Source organism: Panulirus ornatus, chromosome 50 (assembly GCF_036320965.1).
Source record: "Panulirus ornatus isolate Po-2019 chromosome 50, ASM3632096v1, whole genome shotgun sequence".
Classification (NCBI taxonomy): domain Eukaryota; kingdom Metazoa; phylum Arthropoda; class Malacostraca; order Decapoda; family Palinuridae; genus Panulirus; species Panulirus ornatus.
The window spans coordinates 26,065,750-26,088,494 of NC_092273.1; the positions used below are offsets into that span (position 1 = coordinate 26,065,750).

General features: G+C 43.5%; 1 protein-coding gene across 1 annotated transcript in view; it reads right to left on the minus strand.

Annotated features, from left to right (window-relative positions):
• SLO2 (slowpoke 2) overlaps positions 1-22,745 on the minus strand; it is a 1,142,188-nt gene that overhangs the window by 651,669 nt on the left and 467,774 nt on the right. The window contains 1 exon segment of the mRNA XM_071691568.1: positions 11,503-11,577. Within this exon segment, the coding sequence (XP_071547669.1) occupies positions 11,503-11,577 (75 nt within the window).

The window sequence follows — 22,745 nt, forward strand, 5'->3', positions numbered from 1 at the left end:
CTCATGTGTGCTAGGTAGCGCTAGGAAAAGACAACAAAGGCCACATTCGTTCACACTCAGTCTCTAGCTGTCATGTAATAATGCACCGAAACCACAGCTCCCGTTTCCACATCCAGGCCCCACAGAACTTTCCATGGTTTACCCCAGACGCTTCACATATACTTCACATATATTTCATATGTGGCGGGGTGGCGACGGAAATGGTTGAAGGCAGCAAGTGTGGGTGTGTACATGTCTGTATGTGTATATGTCTGTGTGTGTATGTGCATGTATGCGTTGAAGTGTATATGAGTATTATGTGCGTGTGTGGGCGTTTATATATATACATGTGTATGTGGGTGGGTTGGGCCATTCTTCGTCTGTTTCCTTGCGCTACCTCGCTAACGCGGGAGACGGCACTTTAGTATAACATATATATTCGACGTGCTGTCAATGGACTAAACCAGGGCATGTGCAGCGTCCTGGGTAAACAAACCATGGAAAGGTCTGTGGGGCCTGGATGTGGATAGGGAGCTGTGGTTTCGGTGCATTACAGTTGACAGCTAGAGAGAGCATAGATGTGGGCGAATATAGCCAATCTTTGTTGCCAGAGCTATCTCGCTAACGCTGGAGACAGCGTTCTAGTATTGAGGGTGGGGGAGATTCAGGGAAGACAGTTTGCGTTTGTTCCAGGTATTTGTTCTGAGAATCTGTACGCAAATACTTGAAGAAAGACAGTGACTTGTACGAAACATTTCGGAATCTGGAGGAAGGGGCTATAGATATATGGGGTAAATGTTAAGTTACTAAAGTCAAAGAAGAATTTCGATCGGAAAGTAAGGCACGAGTGCGAGTGGGAAGAGAGGAAGGTGAGTGGCTCCCAGCGAAAGTGGGTCCGCATTAAGGATGTGTGATGTCACCATCTGTTATGTACGAGTCCTACGGTATGCTGATGGCGGGAGGCATGCAAGTTGAATCAGCTTCTGTTTGCAGCTTGGTTTTCAGTGGGGGGGAGGGGGTCGTGTGGAGCTAACCTCTTAGATTTCTACGAGAGAGTAAGCTCTGTCTTAGATGGAAGAGGGGAAGGGTGTAGGGGGGGTGGTTTGTATCTGGACTGACAGAGAGCGTTTGACACTGTTACTGCGCAGGTGGATGACGAAATAGCTGGATGACCTGGTAGAATAATGAGGAGGAGAGTCTTTCACTGGGTACGAGGTTAAGTGGAAAGGAACAAATGGCACATGTCCGAGAAACTTTTTAAAATGGGTAGGCATCACCAGCGGAATAACACAGGGTTCTGTTCTGGGACCACTACTCATACTGATTTGTGTGGACTCCAACCTGCATATGCCTGCAGGTGACACGAAGCTCATGAGGCGAGTGGAAAAGCACGGAAGACTGCATCAGCTTACAAGGGGACCCAGACAGACTCCAAAGCTGGCCTAATAAATGGCTGATCAAGTTCAACCCGAGGAAATGTAAAAGAATGAGGGTAGCTTACCGATAAATGAAGCCTCAAATAGGATTATCATTTAGCAGGATATAAAGCTGCAGGAATGTGTGCGAGTGAGAAGGACTTGAGAGCTGGTATCTTTCCTACACTGTGTCCAGAATCGCCAACTTTGGAATATGATTAAGTCAACTAATTGTCTTCCAACAAATACCAGAACTACATTCAGATTCATGGATAAGGAAATGACTCTACATCTGAAATAAGAACACAACCTCAAACACACTAGAGCTGAAAGAGAAGGTACAGACGAGGACAACAAAGATTGTACTAGAATTAAGGAAGCCGAGTCAGAGGGAGAGACTGTGACTTTAACTCTGCCTATCGTGAAAGAGAGAAGAGTGAGGGGTGACCTGCTCACTAAGTTTTTAAAACAGACTGATGGCATAAACAGTGAACAAATCTTAAGAGAAAAAGTAGGGATAGAACAACCCGAGAACATAACATGGAATTGAGCACGATACTTAAGATGTGAAAAAAGTACTTTCATATGATAGTGGTGGTGGACGAATGGAACACGATGATCCAAGAACGTAGAGAATGTTCAAGAGATGTGGACCCCCACGAGTGTAAACAACCCCTTCCCCCCCTTCTTCCTCCCAGCACAGTACAAATAGGTCATTAAACACACTCGTCTCAGGTGCCAGAGCAACCAACCCCCCACATCCCCTGCAGGGCAGTTAATTAACTCCACCAGATGTGGAACAGGTGAGGCCTCCTGTATCGAAGACCATGTGGGAGAGTTCTCCCAGGAAGAGGTTGGACCGTGGAAGCTCAAAAGGCAAGAAGGAGAGCAGTAGAATAGTGGATCAACTGGTCACCAGCGAGTAGCAGATCAATTGGTCACCAGTGAGTAACAGATCACATGGTCACCAGCGAGTAGCAGATCAATTGGTCACCAGCGAGTAGCAGATCAATTGGTCACCAGCGAGCAGCAGATCAATTGGTCACCAGCGAGTAGCAGATCAATTGGTCACCAGCGAGTAGCAGATCAATTGGTCACCAGCGAGTAGCAGATCAATTGGTCACCAGCGAGTAACAGATCAATTGGTCATCAGTGACAGATCAATTGGTCACCAGTGAGTAGCTGATCAACTGGCCACCAGCGAGTAACAGACCCATTGGTCCCCAGTCAATAACATACCCAATGGTCCCCAGTCATTAACAGACCACACCACACAATACTAATAATCCACAGACCATACCAGTAGTCCCATAGAAGACCCCCACTGAATAACACACTTGATGTGTCACCACTGAATAACATCTCCAACACTGCAGAGGAAACCACTCTCTCTCTCTCTCTCTCTCTCTCTCTCTCTCTCTCTCTCTCTCTCTCTCTCTCTCTCGGTGACGTCCCCTTCAGCGTCAGGAACCAACAGGCCATCAATACACCCAGATGACCACACCCGTTTTGGAGAGCAACATCTCTCGCTCCCTTCCTTCCCTCCCTCACTCCCGGGGCCACAAGTTGCCTGCCCCCCCCGACACCTGACGCGGTTTTCCGTGCACCTTCCTCTACGCGACTCCTGCCGGTGCACACACCACGAAGGCAAACATCGACAAGAATTGGTTCTTTTTGGCAATCGCCAAAGAAACTTAAGACCACCCGGGTCACAGTGGCCCTCCAGGTCATACGCCACCGTGCTTCGAAGAGGAGAGAGGGCTCGCGCACACGTCTCTGCTCGACCTATGACAAGCTGTTCCGTTTCCAGCCAGAGCGACGGACGAGGTACACAAGTGTTGGGAGGGAGTCTCTACCCATCGTGTGTACCCATGTAACCAAATGCCAGAATTCTACCTATAATAACCGTAGACCCTTGCCCATTGGCCACTATGAATAATTCTGAAACCATAACCCTTGTCTAGAGGCTTCATTTTAGTTAACACAAGTCTTACAGACGATATATATATCATACTTTGTCGCTGTCTTCCGCGTTAGCGAGGCAGCGCAAGGAAACAGACGAAAGAATGGCCCAACCCACCCACATAAACATGTATATACATACACGTCCACACACGCACATATACAAATCTATACATTTCAACGTATATATATATATATATATATATATATATATATATATATATATATATATATATATATATATATGTATATATATATATATATATATATATATATATATATATATATATATATATATATATATATATATATATATATATATATACAGAGACATATACATATATACACAGACATATACATATATACACATGTACATAATTCACAATTGCTCCTTTTATTCATTCCCGTCGCCACCCCGCCACACATGAAACGACAACCCCTTCCCCACGCATGTGCGCGAGGTAGCGCTAGGAAAAGACAACAAAGGCCACATTCATTCAAACTCAGTCTCTAGCTGTCATGTACAATGCACCGAAACCACAGCTCCCTTTCCACATCCAGGCCCCACAAAACTTTCCATGGTTTACCCCAGGCGCTTCACACGCCCTGGTTCAATCCACTGACAACACGTCGATCCTGGTATACCACTTCGTTCCAATCACTCTATTCCCTACACGCCTTTCACCCTCCTGCATGTTCAGGCCCCAGTCGCTCAGAATCTCTTTCACTCCATCCTTCCACCTCCAATTTGGTCTCCCACTTCTCGTTCCCTCCACCTCTGACACAAATATCCTCTTTGTCAATCTTTCTTCACTCATTCTCTCCATGTGACCCATTTCAACACACCCCCTTCTGCTGTCTCAACCACACTTTTTATTACCACACATCTCTCTTACCCTTTCATTACTAACTCCATCAAACCACCTCACACCACATATTGTCCTCAAACATTTCCAACACATACACCCTCCTCCAAACAACCCTATCTATAGCCCACGCCTCGCAACCATATAACATTGTTGGAACCACTATTCCTTCAGACATACCCATTTTTGCTTTCCGAGATAATGTTCTCGCCTTCCACACATTCTTCAACGCTCCCAGAACCTTCGCCCACTCCCCCACCCTGTGACTCACTTCCGCTACCATGGTTCCATCCGCTGCCAAATCCACTCCCAGATATCTAAAACACTTCACTTCCTCCAGTTATATATATATATATATATATATATATATATATATATATATATATATATATATATATATATATATATATGTATATATATATCTGTTTCCCATTTTAGAAAGTTAAAAAGCTTTGCGGAAGATGAAAGCCGGCAAGGCAGCGGGTTTGGATGGTATTGCAGTGGAATTTATTAAAAAAGGGGGTGACTGTATTGTTGACTGGTTGGTAAGGTTATTTAATGTATGTATGACTCATGGTGAGGTGCCTGAGGATTGGCGGAACGCGTGCATAGTGCCATTGTACAAAGGCAAAGGGGATAAGAGTGAGTGCTCAAATTACAGAGGTATAAGTTTGTTGAGTATTCCTGGTAAATTATATGGGAGGGTATTGATTGAGAGGGTGAAGGCATGTACAGAGCATCAGATTGGGGAAGAGCAGTGTGGTTTCAGAAGTGGTAGAGGATGTGTGAATCAGGTGTTTGCTTTGAAGAATGTATGTGAGAAATACTTAGAAAAGCAAATGGATTTGTATGTAGCATTTATGGATCTGGAGAAGGCATATGATAGAGTTGATAGAGATGCTCTGTGGAAGGTATTAAGAATATATGGTGTGGGAGGCAAGTTGTTAGAAGCAGTGAAAAGTTTTTATCGAGGATGTAAGGCATGTGTACGTGTAGGAAGAGAGGAAAGTGATTGGTTCTCAGTGAATGTAGGTTTGCGTCAGGGGTGTGTGATGTCTCCATGGTTGTTTAATTTGTTTATGGATGGGGTTGTTAGGGAGGTGAATGCAAGAGTTTTGGAAAGAGGGGCAAGTATGAAGTCTGCTGGGGATGAGAGAGCTTGGGAAGTGAGTCAGTTGTTGTTCGCTGATGATACAGCGCTGGTGGCTGATTCATGTGAGAAACTGCAGAAGCTGGTGACTGAGTTTGGTAAAGTGTGTGAAAGAAGAAAGTTAAGAGTAAATGTGAATAAGAGCAAGGTTATTAGGTACAGTAGGGTTGAGGGTCAAGTCAATTGGGAGGTGAGTTTGAATGGAGAAAAACTGGAGGAAGTAAAGTGTTTTAGATATCTGGGAGTGGATCTGGCAGCGGATGGAACCATGGAAGCGGAAGTGGAGCATAGGATGGGGGAGGGGGCGAAAATTCTGGGAGCCTTGAAGAATGTGTGGAAGTCGAGAACATTATCTCGGAAAGCAAAAATGGGTATGTTTGAAGGAATAGTGGTTCCAACAATGTTGTATGGTTGCGAGGCGTGGGCTATGGATGGAGTGGTGCGCAGGAGGATGGATGTGCTGGAAATGAGATGTTTGAGGACAATGTGTGGTGTGAGGTGGTTTGATCGAGTAAGTAACGTAAGGGTAAGAGAGATGTGTGGAAATAAAAAGAGCGTGGTTGAGAGAGCAGAAGAGGGTGTTTTGAAATGGTTTGGGCACATGGAGAGAATGAGTGAGGAAAGATTGACCAAGAGGATATATGTGTCGGAGGTGGAGGGAACGAGGAGAAGAGGGAGACCAAATTGGAGGTGGAAAGATGGAGTGAAAAAGATTTTGTGTGATCGGGGCCTGAACATGCAGGAGGGTGAAAGGAGGGCAAGGAATAGAGTGAATTGGAGCGATGTGGTATACCGGGGTTGACGTGCTGTTAGTGGATTGAATCAGGGCATGTGAAGCGTCTGGGGTAAACCATGGAAAGCTGTGTAGGTATGTATATTTGCAGGTGTGGACGTATGTATATACAAGTGTATGGGGGTGGGTTGGGCCATTTCTTTCGTCTGTTTCCTTGCGCTACCTCGCAAACGCGGGAGACAGCGACAAAGCAAAAAAAAAAAAAAAAAAAAAAAGAATATATATATATATATATATATATATATATATATATATATATTTATATATATATATATAGGAAAGGATCACAATTTTGCGTGTGATCAATTATATTCCTACGAGTCCACGGGGAAAATGAAACACGATAGAATCAAGTACAATATGTACTCTGCTGCAGTACAATATGTACTCTGCTGCAGTACAATATGTACTCTGCCGCAGTACAATATGTACTTTGCTGTAGTACAATATGTACTCTGCCGCAGTACAATATGTACTCTGCCGCAGTACAATATGTACTCTGCTGTAGTACAATATGTACTCTGCTGTAATACAATATGTACTCTGCTGTAGTACAATATGTACTCTGCCGCAGTACAATATGTACTCTGCTGTAGTACAATATGTACTCTGCTGTAGTACAACATGTACTCTGCCGCAGAACAATATGTACTTTGCTGTAGTACAATATGTACTCTGCCGCAGTACAATATGTACTCTGCCGCAGTACAATATGTACTCTGCTGTAATACAATATGTACTCTGCTGTAGTACAATATGTACTCTGCCGCAGTACAATATGTACTCTGCTGTAGTACAATATGTACTCTGCTGTAGTACAATATGTACTCTGCTGTAGTACAATATGTATTCTGCTGTAGTACAATATGTACTTTGCTGTAGTACAATATGTACTCTGCTGTAGTACAATATGTACTCTGCTGTAGTACAATATGTACTCTGCTGTAGTACAATATGTACTCTGCTGTAGTACAATATGTACTCTGCCGCAGTACAATATGTACTTTGCTGTAGTACAATATGTACTCTGCTGTAGTACAATATGTACTCTGCTGTAGTACAATATGTACTCTGCCGCAGTACAATATGTACTTTGCTGTAGTACAATATGTACTCTGCTGTAGTACAATATGTACTCTGCTGTAGTACAATATGTACTCTGCCGCAGTACAATATGTACTTTGCTGTAGTGTAAATGAGGGTCAAATACAACAGACTAATAGGTAAGGCTTTCCCAATACTGTCCACATAGGTAATCCCTCATACTTCCCAGTTCCCTGGGATGTCCCATCTTGGACATCTAGGGACGGTTTGGGTCAGGAGAGAGGGACAGAGTGCATGGCCTTCACGTTCTTCCACGATTCCCAGAATGTGAAACAAATCCACAGGCGACTGGACTCCCTCCAGCCTTGAGCCGACTGGACCCCTCCAGCCTTGAGCCGACTGGACCCCTCCAGCCTTGAGCCAACTGGACTCCCTCCAGCCTTGAGCCGACTGGACCCCTCCAGCCTTGAGCCGACTGGATCCCTCCAGCCTTGAGCCGACTGGACCCCTCCAGCCTTGAGCCAACTGGACTCCCTCCAGCCTTGAGCCGACTGGACCCCTCCAGCCTTGAGCCGACTGGATCCCTCCAGCCTTGAGCCGACTGGACCCCTCCAGCCCTGAGCCGACTGGACCCCTCCAGCCTTGAGCCAACTGGACTCCCTCCAGCCTTGAGCCGACTGGACCCCTCCAGCCTTGAGCCAACTGGACCCCTACAGCCTTGAGCCAACTAGATCCCTCCAGCCTTGAGCCGACTGGACCCCTCCAGCCTTGAGCTGAAAGGATCCCTCCAGCCTTGAGCCGACTGGATCCCTCCAGCCTTGAGCCGACTGGACCCCTCCAGCCTTGAGCCAACTGGACCCCTCCAGCCTTGAGCCAACTAGATCCCTCCAGCCTTGAGCCGACTGGACCCCTCCAGCCTTGAGCTGAAAGGATCCCTCCAGCCTTGAGCCGACTGGATCCCTCCAGCCTTGAGCCGACTGGATCCCTCCAGCCTTGAGCCGAGTGGACCCCTCCAGCCTTGAGCCGACTGGATCCCTCCAGCCTTGAGCCGACTGGACCCCTCCAGCCTTGAGCCGACTGGACCCCTCCAGCCTTGAGCCGACTGGACCCCTCCAGCCTTGAGCCGACTGGATCCCTCCAGCCTTGAGCCGACTGGACCCCTCCAGCCTTGAGCCGACTGGACCCCTCCAGCCTTGAGCCGACTGGACCCCTCCAGCCTTGAGCCAACTGGACTCCCTCCAGCCTTGAGCCGACTGGACCCCTCCAGCCTTGAGCCAACTGGACCCCTACAGCCTTGAGCCAACTAGATACCTCCAGCCTTGAGCCGACTGGACCCCTCCAGCCTTGAGCTGAAAGGATCCCTCCAGCCTTGAGCCGACTGGATCCCTCCAGCCTTGAGCCGACTGGATCCCTCCAGCCTTGAGCCGAGTGGACCCCTCCAACCTTGAGCCGACTGGACCCCTCCAGCCTTGAGCCGACTGGACCCCTCCAGCCTTGAGCCGACTGGACCCCTCCAGCCTTGAGCCGACTGGACCCCTCCAGCCTTGAGCCGACTGGACCCCTCCAGCCTTGAGCCGAGTGGACCCCTCCAGCCTTGAGCCGACTGGACCCCTCCAGCCTTGAGCCGACTGGACCCCTCCAGCCTTGAGCCGACTGGATCCCTCCAGCCTTGAGCCGACTGGACCCCTCCAGCCTTGAGCCGACTGGACCCCTCCAGCCTTGAGCCGACTGGACCCCTCCAGCCTTGAGCCAACTGGACCCCTCCAGCCTTGAGCCGCCTGGACCTCTCCAGCCTTACTAAACCTTGAAAAAAAAGGCCGAGTTTATGAAGATACGCAAATCTTTCTATGGTTTCGTAAAAATCTGATTTCAAGACGCAAATCCTTCTATGGTTTCGTAAAAATCTGATTTCAAGACGCAAATCCTTCAATGGTTTCGTAAAAATCTGATTTCAAGAGCTGTTAAGCGAGGGAGGACCAAACTGCACTCGCATTTTTGGACGTCAACTATCGCGTCAACATGCAATTTCTAACAAGACCACCAGAGTCGTTCTATCCCCCCCCTCTCCCTTAACAGCATCGCTCACTTCAACAACGTCTTCCATCAGTCGACAGCTGATCGTTATTTACAGCAAGGCGTTTAAAGAAAAAAGAAAAGGCTCATTGGTACTTCTTCAACCATCTATCATCTTCCCTCTCCCCTCTATGTCTAGGCACACCAAGACACTACATTTCGAGGCTCATCTACCCCATCTCGAGGTCACCAAGACACTACATTTCGAGGCTCATCTACCCCCCTTTCGAGGTCACGAAGACACTACATGTCGAAGCTCATCTACCCCATCACAAGAAACCTCGAACAAACCCCAGTGGTCTGTTCCTCTCTGCAGTTTCTTTCGCGTGTTCCTTCCGTCCACCAATCCGTCCCTTCCCATCCTGGCCTTGTCGTCTGAGCCTTCTGGGATGGTCTAATGTGGGCAGTGGCTTCCAAACGTCCCCTCCAAGACCCTTCCATGCTCCCTGGGATGGGATAGTATTAATCCGAGAGGCAGTATACAATCACACGCAGCCATGGCAGAATACACTCAGGTAGACTGAAGTATACAATCAAGTAGACTGAAGTATACACAAGAGGTAGATGAAGGCAATGTGAGCAATGAAGATGAAGCTTGCACACAGCACAGGTCTCCTATTGACGAAAACTAATGAAAATGGAGGGAATCTTTTTTTTTCTTTTTTTTTTTTTTGGTAAGTGTTCCATGGCATATTTGTGTTGCCTGCAGAGCAACACACAGATAAGAAGGGTTGGACATACTGGTTTGGCGAGCCATGAGCATCTCTATCAAACTGTCTGGCCTCAAGGTAAAACCTTCTACATTAGTGTCATCCACTCGGGCATACTCCGTACCAGAAATATACGTCTCATTCCACTTCCTCAGACGCACAGATTGAACGTTAGGAAGTATAACGAACATATGACGTAATCTGTTATAACGCACCGTTATGTAGCAGGGCCAAGTGCGTCTCGTGACGACAAATGCACAAGGGGATCCGCGTTTGCCACGCAAAAATGGAAGGGGCTTCAAAAAACTTATACAGCGATACGCCAGGAAAGGAGAAATATACGTGTGTGTGTGTGTGTGTGTGTGTGTGTGTGTGTGTGTGTGTGTATTTCGGCAACAGGTTCCCTTTTATGCCTTTTTGGTCGAACATAACAGCGTATTCACAATCGATTACCTTTTTTCCAGGCGAGTCTTCTACCCTCCTAATTAATCTTCTTTGTTGCAATACAGATTCTCCAAAAATGGAATCTTTGTTTGAGATGCCGTGTTCCAGGATCCTTGACTACAAAGAAGATTAATTACGAGACCTAAAAAAAAAATCATATAAAAAGATGACTGTGAATACGCGGTCATATTCGACCAAAGGTGCATGTGTCACGTCCTGGGTAAAACATGGAAAGGTCTCTGTGGGGCCTGGATGTGGAAAGGGAGCTGTGGTTTCGGTGCATTATACATGACAGCGAGAGACTGAGTGCGAACGAATGTGGCCCTTTTTTCATTTGTCTGTATTCCTGGCGATACCTCGCTGACATAGGCGGTGGCGATGCTGTTTCCTGTGGGGGCGGGGTGGCACCGGGAATGGATGAAGGCAAGCGAGTACGAATAAATATGTAAGAAAGTGACTAAGAGGAGAGGAGTCTCTATCAAGAGAGTATGGAGAGATAGCTGCCTTGCGCTCTCCCAACAGTGACACACACACACATCACTACACTTTAGGTTCTAAGGTCCCGCACGGTGGACGTGGTCTACTTCCTGGCGCGCTGCGAACTTTCATAAGATAGGCGGGACTCCTGAGGCAAGAACTATAAACACACACACACACACACACACACAACGTGTACATGTTATCCCACGACTGTACTAAAATATTTTGAAATTCAGGTATGGAAACCATGTCGGGCCGGCATGGGTTCGAATCCTTGGTGCGGCAGTCAGCCCACAGCTAATCCCAGCTTTTCATCCTCCCATCGGGGCTGATCGACAACTGGGTACCTGGCTTTGGCTGGGGTGTGTGTGTGTGTGTTTACACGCACAGGACGGAAGACATAGTTCATATACACAAGAGACGGGGCAACACGAGTGTAAACTCTCTCTCCACACGCACACACACACACACCCTCCCCCTACACACACACACACACACAGACATACACCCTCCCCCTACACACACACACACACACACACACACACACACAGGGACAGCGAGCAGAGGCGGAGGCCAGAGTACTCACCGTCAATATGAAGGGGATGGTGTTGATCAGCTCCAGGAGAAAATGGAACGACCTCAGCGTCTGCCATATATTTCCCTGGCGAAAGAAAACGATGATTCATTATTACACATAAAAAATGGGAAATTTCACATATTCATTATTAAAGAAAATGGGAAGTTTCACAAGGATAAATTGAGTAATGGAATAGTAATCCCCTTTGAGAAGGACGGTACGACCCTTGTGCTTAATGGGACGACGCTTTTGCACGATAGTACGACTGTTCACGACAGTACGACCATCGTGCACGACGGTACGACCCTTGTGCACGACGGTACGACCCTTGTGCACGACGGTACAACTCTTGTGCAAGACGGTACAACCCTTGTGCACGACGGTACGGCCCTTATGCACGACGGTACGGCCCGTGTGCAGGACGGTACGACCATCGTGCAGGACGGTACGACCCTCGTGCACGACGGTACGGTCCTTGTGCACGACGGTAAGACCATCGTGCACGACGTTACGACCATCGTGTACGACGAGACGACCCTTATGCACAGCGGTGCGATCATCGTGCACGGCGGTATGACCCATATGCACAACGGGACGACCCTTGTATATATATATATATATATATATATATATATATATATATATATATATATATATATATATATATATATATATCCACACACATTTAGACACCCCAGTCTGAGCCTTCGAGGAGGATGAGCACTCCCCGCGTGACTCCTTCTCTTTCCAATTTTAGAAAGTTAAAAAATACAAGGAGTACTAAATGTGTGTGGATGTAACCAAGATGTGAAAAAAGGAAAGATAGGTAGTATGTTTGAGGAAAGGAACCTGGATGTTTTGGCTCTGAGTGAAACGAAGCTCAAGGGTAAAGGGGAAGAGTGGTTTGGGAATGTCTTGGGAGTAAAGTCAGGGGTTAGTGAGAGGACAAAAGCAAGGGAAGGAGTAGCAGTACTCCTGAAAAAGGAGTTGTGGGAGTATGTGATAGAATGTAAGAAAGTAAATTCTCGATTAGTATGGGTAAAACTGAAAGTTGATGGAGAGAGATGGGTGATTATTGGTGCATATGCACCTGTGCATGAGAAGAAAGATCATAAGAGGCAAGTGTTTTGGGAGCAGCTGAATGAGTGTGTTAGTGGTTTTGATGCACGAGACCGGGTTATAGTGATGGGTGATTTGAATGCAAAGGTGAGTAATGTGGCAGTTGAGGGAATAATTGGTATACATGGGGTGTTCAGTGTTGTAAATGGAAATGGTGAAGAGCTTGTAGATTTATGTGCTGAAAAAGGACTGGTGATTGGGAATACCTGGTTTAAAAAGCGAGATATACATAAGTATACGTATGTAAGTAGGAGAGATGGCCAGAGAGCGTTATTGGATTACGTGTTAATTGACAGGCGCGCGAAAGAGAGACTTTTGAATGTTAATGTGCTGAGAGGTGCAACTGGAGGGATGTCTGATCATTATCTTGTGGAGGCTAAGGTGAAGATTTGTATGGGTTTTCAGAAAAGACGAGTGAATGTTGGGGTGAAGAGGGTGGTGAGAGTAAGTGAGCTTGGGAAGGAGACTTGTGTGAGGAAGTACCAGGAGAGACTGAGTACAGAATGGAAAAAGGTGAGAACAATGGAAGTAAGGGGAGTGGGGGAGGAATGGGATGTATTTAGGGAATCAGTGATGGATTGCGCAAAAGATGCTTGTGGCATGAGAAGCGTGGGAGGTGGGTTGATTAGAAAGGGTAGTGAGTGGTGGGATGAAGAAGTAAGATTATTAGTGAAAGAGAAGAGAGAGGCATTTGGGCGATTTTTGCTGGGAAAAAATGCAATTGAGTGGGAGATGTATAAAAGAAAGAGACAGGAGGTCAAGAGAAAGGTGCAAGAGGTGAAAAAGAGGGCAAATGAGAGTTGGGGTGAGAGAGTATCATTAAATTTTAGGGAGAATAAAAAGATGTTCTGGAAGGAGGTAAATAAAGTGCGTAAGACAAGGGAGCAAATGGGAACTTCAGTGAACGGCGCAAATGGGGAGGTGATAACAAGTCTTGGTGATGTGAGAAAGAGATGGAGTGAGTATTTTGAAGGTTTGTTGAATGTGTTTGATGATAGAGTGGCAGATATAGGGTGTTTTGGTCGAGGTGGTGTGCAAAGTGAGAGGGTTAGGGAAAATGATTTGGTAAACAGAGAAGAGGTAGTAAAAGCTTTGCGGAAAATGAAAGCCGGCAAGGCAGCAGGTTTGGATGGTATTGCAGTGGAATTTATTAAAAAAGGGGGTGACTGTATTATTGACTGGTTGGTAAGGTTATTTAAAGTATGTATGACTCATGGTGAGGTGCCTGAGGATTGGCGGAATGCGTGCATAGTGCCATTGTACAAAGGCAAAGGGGATAAGACTGAGTGCTCAAATTTCAGAGGTACAAGTTTGTTGAGTATTCCTGGTAAATTATATGAGAGGGTATTGATTGAGAGGGTGAAGGCATGTACAGAGCATCAGATTGGGGAAGAGCAGTGTGGTTTCAGAAGTGGTAGAGGATGTGTGGATCAGGTGTTTGCTTTGAAGAATGTATGTGAGAAATACTTAGAAAAGCAAATGGATTTGTATGTAGCATTTATGAATCTGGAGAAGGCATATGATAGAGTTGATAGAGATGCTCTGTGGAAGGTATTATGAATATATGGTGTGGGAGGCAAGTTGTTAGAAGCAGTGAAAAGTTTTTATCGAGGATGTAAGGCATGTGTACGTGTAGGAAGAGAGGAAAGTGATTGGTTCTCAGTGAATGTAGGTTTGCGGCAGGGGTGTGTGATGTCTCCATTGTTGTTTAATTTGTTTATGGATGGGGTTGTTAGGGAGGTGAATGCAAGAGTTTTGGAAAGAGGGGCAAGTATGAAGTCTGTTGTGGATGAGAGAGCTTGGGAAGTGAGTCAGTTGTTGTTCGCTGATGATACAGCGCTGGTGGCTGATTCATGTGAGAAACTGCAGAAGCTGGTGACTGAGCTTGGTAATGTGTGTGAAAGAAGAAAGTTAAGAGTAAATGTGAATAAGAGCAAGGTTATTAGGTACAGTAGGGTTGAGGGTCAAGTCAATTGGGAGGTGAGTTTGAATGGAGAAAAACTGGAGGAAGTAAAGTGTTTTAGATATCTGGGAGTGGATCTGGCAGCGGATGGAACCATGAAAGCGGAAGTGGATCATAGGGTGGGGGAGGGGGCGAAAATCCTGGGAGCCTTGAAGAATGTGTGGAAGTCGAGAACATTATCTCAGAAAGCAAAAATGGGCATGTTTGAAGGAATAGTGGTTCCAACAATTTTGTATCGTTGCGAGGCGTGGGCTATGGATAGAGTTGTGCGCAGGAGGGTGGATGTGCTGGAAATGAGATGTTTGAGTACAATGTGTGGTGTGAGGTGGTTTGATCGAGTAAGTAACGTAAGGGTAAGAGAGATGTGTAGAAATAAAAAGAGCGTGGTTGAGAGAGCAGAAGAGGGTGTTTTGAAATGGTTTGGTCACATGGAGAGAATGAGTGAGGAAAGATTGACCAATAGGATATATGTGTCGGAGGTGGAGGGAACGAGGAGAAGTGGGAGACCAAATTGGAGGTGGAAAGATGGAGTGAAAAAGATTTTGTGTGATCTGGGCCTGAACATGCAGGAGGGTGAAAGGAGGGCAAGGAATAGAGTGAATTGGATCGATGTGGTATACCGGGGTTGACGTGCTGTCAGTGGATTGAATCAGGGCATGTGAAGCGTCTGGGGTAAACCATGGAAAGCTGTGAAGATATGTATATTTGCGTGTGTATATACATGTGTATGGGGGTGGGTTGGGCCATTTCTTTCGTCTGTTTCCTTGCGCTACCTCGCAAACGCGGGAGAGAGCGACAAAGCAAAAAAAAAAAAAAAAAAAAAAAAATATATATATATATATATATGTATATATATATATATATATATATATATATATATATATATATATATATATATATATATATACATATATACTTATTCTATTTATCTATTTATTTTGCTTTGTCGATGTCTCCCGCGTTAGCGAGGTAGTGCAAGGACACAGGCGAAAGAATGGCCCAACCTGCCCCCATACACATGTATATACATCCACGTCCACACACGCAAATATATATACCTATACATCTCAATGTATAAATATATTTACACACACACACACACATATATACACATGTACATAATTCATACTGTCTGCCTTTATTCATTCCCATCGCCACCTCGCCACACATGAAATAACCCCCCCTCCCCCCTCATGTGTGCGAGGTAGCGCTAGAAAAAGACAACAAAGGCCACATTCGTTCATACTCAGTCTCTAGCTGTCATGTAATAATGCACTGAAACCACAGCTCCCTTTCCACATCCAGGCCCCACAGAACTTTCCATGGTTTACCCCAGACGCTTCACATACCCTGGTTCAATCCACTGACAGCACGTCGACCCCGGTATACCACATCGTTCCAATTCACTCTATTCCTTGCACGCCTTTCACCCTCCTGCATGTTCAGGCCCCGATCACTCAAAATCTTTTTCACTACATCTTTCCACCTCCAATTTGGTCTCCCACTTCTCCTCTTTCCCTCCACCTTTGACACATATATCCTCTTGGTCAATCTTTCCTCACTCATTCTCTCCATGTGACCAAACCATTTCAAAACACCCTCTTCTGCTCTCTCAACCACACACGTTTTATTACCACACATCTCTCTTACCCTTACATTACTTACTCGATCAAACCACCTCACACCACATATTGTCCTCAAACATCTCATTTCCAGCACATCCACCCTCCTGCGCACAACTCTATCCATAGCCCACGCCTCGCAACCACACAACATTGTTGGAACCACTATTCCTGCAAACATACACATTTTTGCTTTCCGAGATAATGTTCTCGACTTCCACACATTCTTCAACGCTCCCAGAACTTTCGCCCCCTCCCCCACCCTATGATTCACTTCCTCTTCCATGGTTCCATCCGCTGCAAATCCACTCCCAGATATCTAAAACACTTTACTTCCTCCAGTTTATATCCATTCAAACTTGCCTCCCAATTGACTTGACCCTCAACCCTACTGTACCTAATAGCCTTGCTCTTATTCACATTTACTCTCAGCTTTCTTCTTTTAACACACTTTACCAAACTCAGTCACCAGCTTCTGCAGTTTCTCACATGAATCAGCCACCAGCGCTGTAACATCAGCGAACAACTGACTCACTTCCCAAGCTCTCTCATCCATAACAGACTGCATACTTGCCCCTCTTTCCAAAACTCTTGCATTCACCTCCCTAACAACCCCATCCATAAACAAATCAAACAACCATGGAGACATCACACACCCCTGCCACAAACCAACAATCACTGAGAACCAATCACTTTCCTCTCTTCCTACACGTACACATGCCTTGCATCCTCGATAAAAACTTTTCACTGCTTCTAACAACTTGCCTCCCACATCATACATTCTTAATACCTTCCACAGAGCATCTCTATCAACTCTATCATATGCCTTCTCCAGATCCATAAATGCTACATACAAATCCATTTGCTTTCCTAAGTATTTCTCACATACATTCTTCAAAGCAAACACCTGATCCACACATCCTCTACCACTTCTGAAACCACACTGCTCTTCCCCAACCTGATGCTCTGTACATGCCTTCACCCTCTCAATCAATCCCTTCCCATATAATTTACCAGGAATACTCAACAAACTTATACCTCTGAAATTTGAGCACTCACTCTTATCTCCTTTGCCTTTGTACAATGGCACTATGCAAGCATTCCGCCAATCCTCAGGCACCTCACCATGAGTCATACATACATTAAATAACCTTACCAACCAGTCAACAATACAGTCACCCCCTTTTTTTAATAAATTCCACTGCAATACCATCCAAACCCGCTGCCTTGCCGGCTTTCATCTTCCGCAGTTTTTTACTACCTCTTCTCTGTTTACCAAATCATTTTCCCTATCCCTCTCACTTTGCACACCACCTCGACCAAAACACCCTATATCTGCCACTCTATCATCAAACACATTCAACAAACCTTCAAAATATTCACTCTATCTCCTTCTCACATCACCACTACTTGTTATCACCACCCCATTAGCCCCCTTCACTGAAGTACCCATTTGTTTCCTTGTCTTACGCACTTTATTTACCTCTTTCCAAAACATCTTTTTATTCTCCCTAAAGTTCAATGATACTCTCTCACTCCAACTCTCATTTGCCCTCTTTTTCACCTCGCATCTTTCTCTTGACCTTCTGGCTCTTTCTTTTATACATCTCCCACACATTTGCATTATTTCCCTGCAAAAATCGGCCAAATGCCTCTCTCTTCTCTTTCACAAATAATCTTACTTTTTCATCCCACCACTCACTACCCTTTCTAATCTGCCCACCTCCCACGCTTCTCATGCCACAAGCATCTTTTGCGCAAGCCATCACTGCTTACTGAAATACATCCCATTCCTCCCCCACTCCTCTGACCTCCTTTGTTCTCACCTTTTTCCATTCTGTACTCAGTCTCTCTTGGTACTTCCTCACACAAGTCTCCTTCCTAAGCTCACTTACTCTCATCACTCTCTTCACCCCAACATTCTCTCTTCTGAAAACCTCTACAAATCTTCACCTTCGCCTCCACAAGATAATGATCAGACATCCCTCTAGATGCACATCTCAGCACATTTACATCCAAAAGTCTCTCTTTCGCGCGCCTATCAATTAACACGTAATCCAATAACGCTCTCTGGCCATCTCTCCTACTCACATACGTATACATATGTATATCTATCTTTTTAAACCAGGTATTCCCCATCACCAGTCCTTTTTCGGCACATAAATCTACAAGCTCTTCACCATTTCTACTTACAATACTGAACACCCCATATATAACAATTACTCCCTCAACTACCACATTACTCACCTTTGCATTCAAATCCCCCATCACTACAACTTGGTCTCGTGCATCAAAACCACTAACACACTCATTCAGCTGCTCCCAAAACACTTGCCTCTCATGATCTTTCTTCTCATGCCCAGGTGCATAGGCACCAATAATCACCCATCTCTCTCCATCAACTTTCAGTTTTACCCATATCAATCTAGAGTTTACTTTCTTACACTATCACATACTCCCAACACTCCTGTTTCAGTAGTAGTTCTACTCCTTCCCTTGCTCTTGTCCTCTCACTAACCCCTGACTTTACTCCCAAGACATTCCCAAACCACTCTTCCCTTTTACCCTTGATCTTCGTTTCACTCAAGAGCCAAAACATCCAGGTTCCTTTCCTCAAACATACTATCTATCTCTTCTTTTTTCTCATCCTGGTTACATCCACACACATTTAGACACCACAATCTGAGCCTTCGTGGAGGATGAGCACTCCACGCGTGACTCCTTCTGTTTCCCCTTTTAGAAAGTCAAAATACAAGAAGGGGAGGGTTTCTAGCCCCCCGCTCTCGTCCCCTTTAGTCGCCTCCACGACACGTGAGGAATGCGTGGGAAGTATTCTTTCTCCCCTATCTCCAGGGATAATATATATATATATATATATATATATATATATATATATATATATATATATATATATATATACTACCCTCCTGCAATGAACACAAAAGCTTCTTAGAAAAGAGACATGTCGACACGGCACACAATAGTAATAACAAACAAATGATATATATATATATATACAGATAACTTATACAAGCCAGGAGGAAGGTGTCGAGGGGAGGGAACTGAAGTAAAAGATAATGGCCCCAATTACATCAATTGTACCTTTGTGCTCTTAATGGGAATTTGATCTTAATTACATACCAGGCTGGGTAATGTTCAACGAGTTAAATGCCTCACACTCCCTCTAGCAAAATGCCAACTGCTCTGAAGGTATTATTAACCTTCGCATGTCCTTCCACATAACTATGACCTTCCACATTCTAAGATAGGTTTTTGCCACTTCCTCTAAGTGTCATAAATTCATCTCCCTTGTCTTTCCTTTTCTACCTTTTATAATCTCTGTGTTTCAACTAAGATGTGGACGTATGTCTGTGACTGGAGCCTACAACTGACAACAAAAGGATCCACTTCTGATGTTCCAAACGTGATGTAGAACAATAAATAAAGCCTCCATCACCTGACATTGTTTACAGCAATCAAATCAACAAATAGGTGAACATATGACATCATATAACAAATATATGAACATATGACATCATATAACAAATATATGAACATATGACATCATATAACATATATATGAACATATGACATCATATAACAAATATATGAACATATGACATCATATAACAAATATATGAACATATGACATCATATAACAAATATATGAACATATGACATCATATAACAAATATATGAACATATGACATCATATAACAAATATATGAACATATGACATCATATAACAAATATATGAACATATGACATCATATAACAAATATATGAACATATGACATCATATAACAAATATATGAACATATGACATCATATAACAAATATATGAACATATGACATCATATAACATATATATGAACATATGACATCATATAACAAATATATGAACATATGACATCATATAACAAATATATGAACATATGACATCATATAACATATATATGAACATATGACATCATATAACAAATATATGAACATATGACATCATATAACAAATATATGAACATATGACATCATATAACATATATATGAACATATGACATCATATAACAAATATATGAACATATGACATCATATAACAAATATATGAACATATGACATCATATAACAAACATATGAACATATGACATCATATAACATATATATGAACATATGACATCATATAACATATATATGAACATATGACATCATATAACAAACATATGAACATATGACACAGTCTATAACAAAATACGTACATACAACTCACACTACGACACCGTATATACACTATAACAAAATTATGATCACCGACACACATTCTACAACGTAAATTACGACCATATAACACACACTTCAAATACATAAGCAACGTTTGAAGCATTCTACAACGTAATGACCGTGTGACACAGACGATAATAATCATGAGAAGGATGGAACATGTTCAGGCTATAACGAAATATGAGAAATATAAGAGCCAGTGTCTACAACGAAAAAGAAAACGGACAAAAACTCTTGAAGAAGAAAATTAGAGTCTAAAACGAAATAGAAAACGGACAAAAAATTCTTGAGAAGAAAATTAGTCTAAAACGAAAAAGAAAACGGACAAAAACTCTATAGAAAAACGGCAGTCTACGTCGAAAAAGAAAACGGACAAAAAAACGGAGAAAAACGAAAAAGAAAACAGACAAAAAAAAAGAAAAACGAGTCTACATCAAAAAAGAAAACGGAAAAAACTCTGACACACTCTACAACCATCAAAAGAAAACGGGATCACCTGATGCTCTGTCCATAATAAAAAATAAGCCAATATGGGACAGAAAACAATTCAAAAATAAGACTTATTACATAAAAAAAAAATCTTTTGACTTCTTCAACGAAAGAACTTTAATACAAGCATCAGAATCTGACACACTTCACGAACGAAAACAGGAATGTTAGCCCATCTGCCATTTTCCACAGTCTACGGTAAAAAAAAAGAAGAAAACGGGAAGTATGACGTATGTAGGGTGGTCAGTAGGCCCACCCTGGGGGGGGGGGGGGGCTAGGCTTTTACGGGGCCCGGAGGAGGAGAAATATAATTTCAAAAGCATTATTAAAGTAACCCGGAGGAGGAGAAATGTACTTCTAAACGCATTCATAAAGTAACCCGGAAAAGAAATGTAATTCTAAATACATTGATAAAGTAACCCGGAAAAGAAATGTAATTCTAAATACATTGATAAAGTAACCCGGAAAAGAAATGTAATTCTAAATACATTGATAAAGTAACCCGGAAAAGAAATGTAATTCTAAATACATTGATAAAGTAACCCGGAAAAGAAATGTAATTCTAAATACATTGATAAAGTAACCCGGAAAAGAAATGTAATTCTAAATACATTGATAAAGTAACCAGGAAAAGAAATGTAATTCTAAATACATTGATAAAGTAACCAGGAAAAGAAATGTAATTCTAAATACATTGATAAAGTAACCAGGAAAAGAAATGTAATTCTAAATACATTGATAAAGTAACCAGGAAAAGAAATGTAATTCTAAATACATTGATAAAGTAACCAGGAAAAGAAATGTAATTCTAAATACATTGATAAAGTAACCCGGAAAAGAAATGTAGTTCTAAATACATTGATAAAGTAACCCGGAAGAGGAGAAATGTAATTCTGGAAGCATTAATAAAGTAACCCGGAGAAATGTAATTCTAAAAGCATTAATAAAGTAACCCGGAGAAATGTAATTCTAAAAGCATTAATAAAGTAACCCGGAGAAATGTAATTCTGAAAGCATTAATAAAGTAACCCGGAGAAATGTAATTCTGAAAGCATTAATAAAGTAACCCGAAGAAATGTAATTCTGGAAGCATTAATAAAGTAACCCGGAGAAATGTAATTCTAAAAGCATTAATAAAGTAACCCGAAGAAATGTAATTCTGGAAGCATTAATAAAGTAACCCGGAGAAATGTAATTCTAAAAGCATTAATAAAGTAACCCGGAGAAATGTAATTCTGAAAGCATTAATAGAGTAACCCGGAAGAGGAGAAATGTAATTAAAACGAGATTGATAAAGTAACTATAGAACAGAAAATATATGCAATAAGACTTTTTTACGGAGATTATAATATTCTGCATTATTTCCCTAAAGTGGGCGCCCCCCCTTCTCCGCAGGGGGGCCCCAAGGGGGGCCATAGTATGCCAACACTCCCCCAGGGGCAAAGGTCAGGTCAGGGCGCCCCTGGTGTTAAGGCAAGGGGACCTAAAATTAAGGTAGGTTGGGAGAACATAACTTATAGCTTAGGCTAGTATGAAAGGTGGTAACTCACCTTGTAACTCAGGCTAAGGTAAGCATGAAGGGCGGTAACTCACCTTGTAACTCAGGCTAAGGGTGGTAACTCACCTTATAACTCAGGCTAAGGTAAGCATGAAGGGTGGTAACACCTTGTAACTCATGCTAAGGTAAGCATGAAGGGATGGTAACGTAACTCATCTTGTAACTCAGGCTAAGGTAAGCATGACGGGGTGGTAACTCACCTTGTAACTCAGGCAGACATGAAAAG